This window comes from Rhagoletis pomonella, unplaced genomic scaffold (genome assembly GCF_013731165.1).
Source record: "Rhagoletis pomonella isolate Grant_MI unplaced genomic scaffold, Rhpom_1.0 Rhpom_scaffold_00685, whole genome shotgun sequence".
Lineage (NCBI taxonomy): Eukaryota > Metazoa > Arthropoda > Insecta > Diptera > Tephritidae > Rhagoletis > Rhagoletis pomonella.
In genome coordinates this window covers 27,909-38,405 of record NW_023459239.1, presented here as the reverse complement: position 1 = coordinate 38,405, position 10,497 = coordinate 27,909, and the positions used below count along the sequence as shown (strand labels likewise).

General features: G+C 40.1%; 1 protein-coding gene across 1 annotated transcript; it reads right to left on the bottom strand.

Annotated features, from left to right (window-relative positions):
* Nucleotides 1–4,110: 4,110 nt before the first annotated feature.
* Nucleotides 4,111–4,881, bottom strand: LOC118751410. The gene has a single exon (XM_036486233.1). The coding sequence runs from the start codon at nucleotides 4,879–4,881 to the stop codon at nucleotides 4,111–4,113; it is 771 nt and encodes a 256-aa protein (XP_036342126.1).
* Nucleotides 4,882–10,497: the final 5,616 nt, after the last annotated feature.

Genomic DNA, 10,497 nt, shown 5'->3' with positions numbered 1-10,497 from the left:
AATATTCTGTTGGGAAAGATTTTATTTTGGAAAACGTCCATTACAAATGGGAGATATTTGTTGTAGTGACCCGATCTTTGTTATTTTCACTGTAAATATTCTGTTAATGATGAGTGAAAACGGTGAGAATTTTCATGTTCCTAGCTGCATAAATGGAGAAGTTATGGCAAAAAATCTGATATCTGAACAATCAGTTGTATGGAGGCTATAGGTTATACCTACCCGATCTCCGCCATTTTCACTGAAAGTATTCTTTTGATAATGAGTTACAGCAGTGCAAAATTTACTGTTACTAGCTACTTAAATGGATGAGTTATAACGAAAAATCTTATATCTGAACAATCAGTAGTATGGGAGCTATAGGTTATAGTGTCCCGATCTTTGTAATTTTCCCTCCAAGTTTTCTGTTGATAATGGGTGGAAGTATTGCAAAATTTCATGTTCCTAGCTGCATAAGTGGAGAAGTTATAACGAAAAATCTCATATCTGAACAATCAGTTGTATGGGAGCTATATGTTATAGTGGTCCGACTCTTCCGGTTCCGACAAATGATTAATACATTATAAAAATACACCCATCTACCAAATTTCATCCGGATATCTCGAAAACTGAGAGACTAGATTGCATACAAACAGACGGACAGACAGACAGGCAGACAAACAGACGGACATGGCTAAATCGACTCAGCTCGATGTTCTGATCATTTAACAATACATTTTAATGGGTCTATCTCTTCTTATTCTGGTACTTACAAACATCGGACCAAAGTTATAATACCATTTCATGCTCATGAAAGGTATAAAAAAAGGAGAAGGCAAACAGCTAGTAAAGACGGGCCGCTGCTTGGCCTCTCTTCGCCGGTGATGCTGGTGCTGCGGCGATTAGCGTCGATGCCGACAGAACGATCGCTGCACTTGTTTCGTTTCCCTCAGGCTCTGCCTCTGCTTATTCTCCCTCGCTGTTATATGTTCACTTCCAACCGGATGTGTTGAGTCTGCAAACCCTTATGTATATTCGCAGATCAGCGGCCGTTGACCTGGTCCACTCTATGTACCAGGAACCGCTGTTTGACGTGTTCTTTTAGCTGATATCAGCAGACGGACGATAGATTTAAGGTATGCGTATATACATATACAGTATATTTTGCTTTGCTGCCTCTATGCTTAAGTGCACATTTAAGATACCTACCCCAAAATGCGCATCAGAGGCATTATTTTTAACATTTATAAGGAAACTGCTCCGATAGATGCATTTAGCATACCTGTACATTGGCGATACCTGCCTTAAAAAATATGCGACTAGTATCAATTATCAAAGAAAGTATTACGTTTACCTGCACTGGCCCTACAATTACCTAATTTTACAACTTTTTATTTATTTTGTTCATCTCGCAGGACAACGAAAATGGCTATAAATTTATGTAGTTATATAGATAATTAGATACTATTCGGTAAAAATTTCGCTTGCAGTAATTTCTACGTGGTAAGTGCTTCTCCATTATTTGCTTTCATAGGGAATTGGATACATTCCCCATTGAAGTAGTAAAGAAAATTCGCTTAAGTGCCTTTTTCGGTTAAGTGCACAAGTTTTTCGTGCAAAGAAGGATGTGCAGCTAAGCAAAATATACTGTATGTGTCGATGGATGTGTACTGATTGTGGATACGTGTTTACGGTGGTGCGTGTGGGTGTTGATCCAGGTGTGTGATGCAATCTGTAGTGCGTGTGGATGTTAATTGTTTTAACCCGTGTGTGTGTCAATCTCGGTGTCATAGATAAGTGGGGGTGCGTATGGGTGTTGATCCAATTGTATTATCTATGTAAATAAATATGCTGTAGTGTATGAGTATGTTGGCTAGGATGTAATGTGTGGGTGCATGTGGTTATGTGTCTTGTTGCTCCTAGGTCAATCTCAAAATTATCGAGGTCCTTTTGCACTGAACTGAAAGAAAAGATAAACAAATGGTTATTAGTAACGTAGCTTAAGCTTCGCGTTCGGGTGAGCATTTTTGTTTAGCAACCAACCTTCATCCATACATACATACAAACATATGCACCTGCGCCTGCGCGCACCTTTGCATGAACATACATGAGTGCATTAAAGTGCAAGTACTCATCCGTATATATGCATGTATACATGTAGGCAAGCCACTAGAAATTTCTTGGTGCCCTGGATTAGGTTCAAGGCATTTCAATGCGAGAACTTTTTCTTACCTCGAATTCCGTTTGTTAGTAACCGCTAGATTCGCTACTGGTCGGTGCAAGTTACTATGCTTTCAAAACCCGCTTTTTGCACTTTGTTATATTTGCATTCGTATGTATATATGCATATATAGACATGTACATACATTCACTCCACTATATACCGAGCTATTTACCGCACTGAATAATTCTCGCTTGGTCCCTTCGCACTCACCTCTTTACACACACAAACTTTTTCCGATAAAGGAAAGATTTTTGTTCCGGATAATAATTACAAATATTTTTGTGTTTATTTATGCTCAACAATTGGTGTTTTTCTGCGTATGTACAGAGCGTGTTTATTAAATATTTAGATTTAAACATTCACTACTAGGGCGCGTGCGCGATGTCCGACGTTTTTGGCTGAACTGACTGGTCTCTCATTTGGCCCGATGATGGGAAGCGGCCGTGCGCGCTCGTTAATCATTTTTCGGACTTCACACCGCTGCGGCGGCTTAAACATCGAGCGCTTTTTTCGCTCGGAAAATTGCGTGATTGCGCTGCGTTGATAAGACGAATTTTTGCATATTGAAATTCGTTATGTGTCAGATGCGGATAGGTGATTGTAGCTAACCCCTTTAATTTGTTGCGGGTATTGCTCACGAAGCGGAACATGTAAGCAGTCACGCGGAGTGCTCGAGAGAAAGAAGAAAAGCGATCAAGAAAATCGACCTCTTCTTCAAGCGCGTGATATACCTCCACTTTGCGCTTTTCTGGTGGAGATGCACTGCATGCCTTTCACCTTGGCCATGCATCCATGTGGCAAGAGAGCCATTTTGGTCTGTGCCACCAGAGTGGGGAATTTGCCAAGTCCTGCGGTTTGCACCCGCGGGTGCCGAGGTCGGCTGGATTATCTTGGCTGGCAACATGGCGCCATATACCGGTTGGAAGATATTCCCGGATTTGGGAGGTACGATTGGATACATACGTCTTCCATGTACATGGTGGTTTTTCAAGCCAAGCTAGCACAATCTCTGAATCTGACCATACGAATGTGTTGCACGATTCCAATTTGAGCTGTTTTCGAAGAGTTGCGACCAGTTTTGCGAGTAAGACTGCACCACACAGCTCCAGGCGTGGCAAGCTTACCGTCTTCAATGGTGCGACTTTGCTTTTTCCGTGGCATTACAAAACCCGTGGATTTGGGTATCTTGCCCAGAGTGCAATTAACCCATCGAGGGATTTCGATGAGGCAAATGGCTGGCAGATTTTCTGCGAACTGTTGCCATTTTGCCAAGGATATAGGTTTGGCACATTCGTCCCAATCAACGCCACTGGCGATAGCCATCCTGCCGGGTCAAATAGTTTTGCGACAGAAGATAAAATTTGTCGCTTTGTGACGGCATTCGATGTCGATGCAGGCAGAATGGTGTATGAAAATTTATCTATGAGTGCGTTCCATTGTATACCAAGAGTTTTGGTTGTGGAAGCGCTCTTAAATTTCAAAAAGTTGGAGTCGAGAAGATCCTCCTTTGGAAATTTTTCTAAAATGGCCGGCTGATTGGCCGTTAGTTTCTTGAGTATGAAATCAGCTGACTTAAGCGCTTTGATCACTTGAAAAAGTGATTCAGTGGCGTTGTCAATATCAGGACTTCTGGATAGGATGTCATCCACATACGTTTCGGTTTTAAGTATTGTGGCAGCCAAGGGAAATGTCGCTATCGTATCATCTGCTAATTGATCCAGGGTACGGATAGCGAGGTATGGTGCACAATTAACACCGAACGTTACGGTTTTAAGATTATAATCGGTGACAGGAGAGTCAGCCGATGTGCGAAATAAGATTCGCTGAAAATTTTTATCGTCCTCATGGATGAGTATTTGACGATACATTTTTTCAATGTCGCCATTGAACACGAATCTGTGCATTCGCTACTGCAGAATGAGCAGCATGAGATCTGGGTGGAGTGTGGGACCAGTGTGCAACACGTCATTCAGGGATTTTCCTGAACCAGATGTTTTTGAGGCGTTGAATACCACGCGAACTTTGGACACCTTATCTGGTTTGACGACCGCATGATGTGGCAAGTAGAAAGAGAAGTATTTGCCATTGGAAATTATCTCGCATGGATTCGTGTGCTCCATATGACCGAGGTCGAGATACTCTTGCAACACATTATTGTACATTGTGGCTAAGTCTCCTTTTTTCTGAAGCGATCGCTCCATACTGAAAAACTGCTGAAGTGCAGCAGACCGAGAGTGGCCCAGAGACAGCTTTTTTCGAAATTCTTCCTTGAATGGAAGTCGCACAATGTATCCACCGTTTGGGGCACGAGTCGTTGTTGTTGCATATATATGCTCACATGCCTCATCTTCAGGGGAAATTTGTGGAGGTTGTGGAATCTCCTCCTGTTCCCAAAACTTTCTAAGCTGAGAGCTCAGAGTTGTATTCGAGCACTCTTCTACTTGTGTCGAGAATGACACCACATTTTCGGTTATTGGACCACTGAGAATCCAGCAAAATATTGTTTTTTGCGCAAGTATAGTGTCGCAAATCTTTTTTATACCTTCCACCAGGATTTGTGGAAGTATATCGCTGCCGATTACCATATCAGTTTGAGCTGGTAAGTGACAGCTTGGGTCAGCAAGTTCAAGGATCTTGAATCGCTGCCAGTTTTCACGGCTAATGGTGAACGTAGGCATGTGCCTCGTGAGCTGAGGTAACACGATAGCCTGTGTGTTTATCCGTTGCATGGTTTTGGATGCAACCAATGTCAGTGGACAAAGCTTTGGGGAGCTTTGTACTACATGCCCACCCATGCCGGAAATTTCGAACTTGGAATGTTCGAATGGTAGTTTCAATCGTTTTTGAACTTTCGAGGAAATGAAAGTTCTAGGCTCTAAGTTGAAACAATTCCCCCTCGTGTTCAACTGCGACCATGGCAGTTGGAAGGAGAATTTTGATATCATTGTCGGTATGCAATGATTGTATTTGTGCTTGTTTGGAACAGCACGGTTGCTCGCTGGAATCGGGGCTTGACTGCGCTTGTCGAGCGGGAGGTGTCGACTGGGCAGTAGTGTGTTGTGCGGCGGTTTCATTCGCTCGCGCACTGGAGTGTCGAGATTGTGGTTTGGGATTCATGTGCAGCAGGGAGTGATGCCGTTGTTGGCAATGTGTACATGACCACTTGCTCGGACACTCATTAGTGCTATGGGTATCACCAAGGCAGTTTTTGCACAGCTTGGTTTGGTTTGCGAATTGTACTCGGTTTGGTACCGAAATTCGCTTAAATTGTGGGCAGACTCTAATGGGATGAGGGGACTTGCAGTAAGAGCAAGTTGGTTCCCTCTTAGGTTCTGCCACAAAGGTTTGAGTCCTGTTAAAGGACCTGTTTTGCGCAGCATTTTGATGAGCGACTGGTTTTTGTTTATTTTGGCTTGGATGAAGCCGGTTAAGTCTTTCGACTACTTCGTATCTTGAAGTAAGAAAATCGTCCATTTGTGACCATGAGGGTAAATCTCTTCGAGAAGAGAGAGATTGTTCCCAAAGTGACAGTGTGGTTTCGGGCAATTTGGATGAGCATATGTACACCAATATGGGATCCCAACTGTCTGTCTGGACGTCTTGGGAATTAAGAACTGACAGACAGTTGTTAATTGATGTTTGCAGCCTTTGAAGTTGCTCGCTATTCTCGGATTGAATAGTCGGCAAAGTCATCTAAATTTTAATTTGGTTGTCAACCAGGATACGTTTGTTTTCGTATCGTGACCGTAAAGCTTCCCAGGCCAGCTCGAAGTTATCGTCGCTGAGCGGATATTGCTTGACGATGGAGCCAGCTTTACCTTGGGTTTTGTATCGGAGGTGATACAATTTTTGAGCACGGGAGAGCTTCGGGTGGTTGATGTACACCGCTGTGAACATGTCACGAAAAGCGGGCCATTCTTCGTAACCGCCGTAAAATGTCTCCGTGTCACAAGGTGGGACTTGGAGGAAAACGTTTGCCTCTGCCGAGGTGTGTTCAACGCGAGGTGGTGGACTCGGTGCGGCGATTGCTCTAATCAACTACAGTTGATCGGCAATTTTAGCTTTGGTCACGTCATATAATTCAAGGCCAGTGAAGTACTTGCCTTCTACCGAATTCTTAAAGTTTTCGGGTAGGCTGTCATCTGGCTTTGAAAAAACCAAATCATAGGCGGGCTGAAGCCGTGCCCAACAATCATCTAGTGATTTGTCTTTTATCATAAGATATGATTCAGTGTGGTCTTGGATTGGTGCATCACTGAATTTTGCACAATATCTCATGATACTGTCACTTTCCGCTATAAACTTTTGAGCGGATGGGTCAAAAGTTTTGGATTTCCGGCGCGGTGAGGGTTCCCTCTTACCACTGGTGGCTTCTTGCGAAGCATTTTTTGACCTTGTCTCGATTTCAGACATTTTTGGTGGACTGTGTCCAAGAGGCATTTTAACTCTCGTGGATGGTCAAACGTATAAAAATTGAGATAAGAATTGATCAAATTTTGCTGAGTACCACCCAGATAACGTTCGCAAAAAATTAGAAAAATATATGTCAAACGAGTAAAAATTGCACTTTGTGCCACAGAAAATCAGGAAAAAAATTTTAAGATTTTCTGGCGGTGTTTGTGTTTTTATTTCTTGCAAATTATGTGAAATTATATTTGCTTTAATTTTTGGTTCAGCACTTTTTATTACGTGGAAAACGGAGCGTCCCAATTAAATCCGCGGAATATGGATTTGAAAAATTTCAGTACGAGAAAAAAAATCAGAAACACTTTTCACTTTTATATACGTGGTGAAATATACGTATGTATAAATATTTAATGTGATATAAATAATTATGTAAATACTGAAAAAGTATTGGTTATTTATCTAAACAAATGCAATTTGGAAGTTTTCCTCACTGGGTTGCATTTATCTAAATATCTTGAACTCACTTCTTATCGCATTATAATATGCGTTGGATAATATTTTTTGCTAGCACGTATGTACAAATGTGCAGAATATGTAGAATGTAAAAATGTACGTACGTATGTATGTACAAATATTTACGTATGAAGCCGAGTATATGGCTAAGCTATGCTTTGTCACAGCAGTGGTGAGTTAAGAAGCACAAAAAATCAGAAAGTTTGTTTTGATTTCAGAGCGTATGTATGTATGTGTGCGGGAATGCACAAGTGGATATGATAGCACGTAAAGAGCCGCTCACCGCTGAGGTGAGTTCTTGGTACCGAACGTATTCAAGTCGGAGAGCGGGCTTTGACTTACGTTCTCTTAGCTTGGTGAGTGCAGCAGAGAAAAGCGAGGTGGAAATAACTGAAATAAGTTAGAGTGCGTTTGGTATATGTGGACTGTATTGTCCGATGAACAACAGCGACTCTATTAGCTATTAAGCGAATAGTTCCAGAAAATGCAACTGGTAAAAAATGCTTATACATATGAGCTACCGTATGTACATATGGTTTAGGTGGAAAAAATGCACTTATGTTTTCGGGACTTTGTTAAGCCAAGTTCAACGAACTATGCGACCAACGGCAAAAATTGGTAAGCAGAGGAAAGTATATGATTTTAATGTGCTAATATTTGTTCTTGCACAGTGGGACACAGTAGGCATATAAACTGCAACGAAATTTATTTTGGGGTATATAATAAATTTTGTATATATGTACATATACCTATATATATATAAGATTGGCGGTAAGTGGAGGTATACCGCTTTCCGGAAAACGGAATTTTTCTACCAAAATTTTAATAGCGGCAAATTGCCGTTGTGGAATTTTGTGCGGCAGGAAAATATCCGCAATATTAATAGAACCGTTTTTGGCGAGAAAAAATACGCCTTTTATTTAATTATATATATATATATATGTATGTATATACGTATGTATGCCCGTTGGCAGTTTATTAGAAATAATATAACTTTTAAGAATACGAAAGTTATATTATTTAAATTCTTAAGGAAATTAAAAATGCCTACTTACTACATTCCTTGATTTATGTATATGTGTATGTGATTTTGCTCCTTTTTGCCTGGGGGCTTCTTGTGTCTGGTGTTGTTGTTGCCGCTTATGCTGTTGATGGCTGCTGATGTTGTTGATGGCTGCTGGTGGCGGTTGCCTGGCTGAAGTATGTAGGCCAATTTGTTTGGTTTGATGATGATGTTGTTGTGCTTCTTTAGGGCACAGCTTGTAATAGTTCACTCGATTGGTTTTTTATTCGACACTGTTGTGAATACCCCAAATGTAAGTAGCCATGTACACTAGGTGTATGAGTATGCAAACTTTTTCTTTTGTTTAAAAATTCAACAAAGTTTTTATTTTTCAGTTTTTTTTTTTGTGTTTGTATAAGATAATTTGCAAATGGAGCAGGAAATTATTTCACTGTTTTTTGCGAACTGTATATATATACATACAAATACGCGCACTTTTTTATTGTTTTTCCACTTAGTTAATAGTTTTTTTTGTTTAGCGGGCGCACGATACGCGTTTATTTTATTTTTAGAAAATTTTGTATTATTATTTATAAGTTTTTCTAGGAGCTGGGCCACGGTTGGCTGCGAAGGACCATGAATAATTTTCACTTGGTCCAAGGGACCAAGCCCTTCGCACTCACCTCTTTACACACACAAACTTTTTCCGATAAAGGAAAGATTTTTGTTCCGGATAATAATTACAAATATTTTTGTGTTTATTTATGCACAACAATTAATGATTATCTGCGTATGTACAGAGCGTGTTTATTAAATATTTAGATTTAAACATCCACTACTAGGGCGCGTGCGCGATGTCCGACGTTTTTGGCTGAACTGACTGGTCTCTCTTTTGGCCCGATGATGGGAAGCGGCCGTGCGCGCTCCTTAATCATTTTTCGGACTTCACACCGCTGCGGCCACAGGATGCGCGCACGGCCGCTGAATTAAGTTTAAGCGGCGGCTTAAACGCGCACTATTAAACTTTCCCAAACTTCGAGCACTGGCGATACTTGATATAAGATCACCACTTTCTAATGACTACTTCGAGCTACCTCCGCGGTTTTTATAGGGGATGACTCAGCCGAAGAAGTCACTCATGCCCTAATACTCACGCATACACTTTGCTTACATAATCACTCCACTTCGAAAGATACAAACATTCACACATACATACCACACTGCATTATCGAATCGCAGAGCTAGCAAGGTTCCGCACCGTTTGTTAACTAAGTCTGGTAGCAAGTTGTAGCTTGCACGGAAGTGCACACTTATACACTCGCAATATGCACAAAAGGCCCGCGCTACAAATATGCATTCTAAATGTGAACTTAATCGGATCATAAATACGGTTTTTCCAAATATCTCGACTCCTGCGCCACCTGTCGGCAAAATTTTTTGTGGATTTATTTATTTTCATATAAGTCATATATGTTCTAAATATGAACCACATCAGACTATAAGTGCGGGTTTTACAAATATCTCGACGCCACCTATCGGCAAATTTTTTTTCGGATTTATTTCTTTTCATATACGTAATATATGTTCTAAATACGAACCAAATCAGACCATAAATGCGGGTTTTACAAATATCTCGACTCCTGCGCCACCTAGCGGATTAAAGCATCTTTTAAATTGTATTGTCCTCGAGTTCTGAGCTAAGTTTGAAGTTTCAAGTATGTAGCTCATCGGGAAGTTTGTTAAATATTGACTGCAAAGTTCCAGGACATACAAAGATACATACATACATACATACATACATACATACATACATACATAAAAGTGAAGTTAAATAAAAGCTTGTAATAATAATAAAAGCTTGTAAAATAAAGGTAATTAAAGAGGAAAGTGTGTATCGAGAGACACAGAGACTCAATCTGTGAACTATTTTGGGATTTTAGAGATTTTCGGGAATCTTGGGACTTATCGATAAAATAATCGATATTTTTATCGGTTTTGTTATTGATATTTTTATCGATTTCCTTTATCGAAATTTTTACCGATATTGTTATCACTTTTACTATCGATATAATAATCGATATATTTATCGATTTGGCTTCCGATATTTTTATCGATTTGTTATAGATTTTGTAATCGATATTATTAACTATTTTGTTAGCGATCTTGTTATCGATATTTTTATCGATTTTATTATCGATATTTATCTATTTTATCATCGATATTTATCGATCTTGTTATCGATTACTATCGATTTTGTTATTGATATTTATCGACTTCGTTATGGATATTTTTGTCGATTTTGTTATCGATATTTATCGATTTTGTTATCGATATTTATCGATTAGGTTACCGATATATACCGATTTTGTTA

What these genes read in the sequence shown, in the direction of transcription:
- LOC118751410 (XM_036486233.1), bottom strand. Translation starts at nt 4,881, where the DNA reads ATGCCTACGTTCACCATTAGCCGTGAAAACTGGCAGCGATTCAAGATC.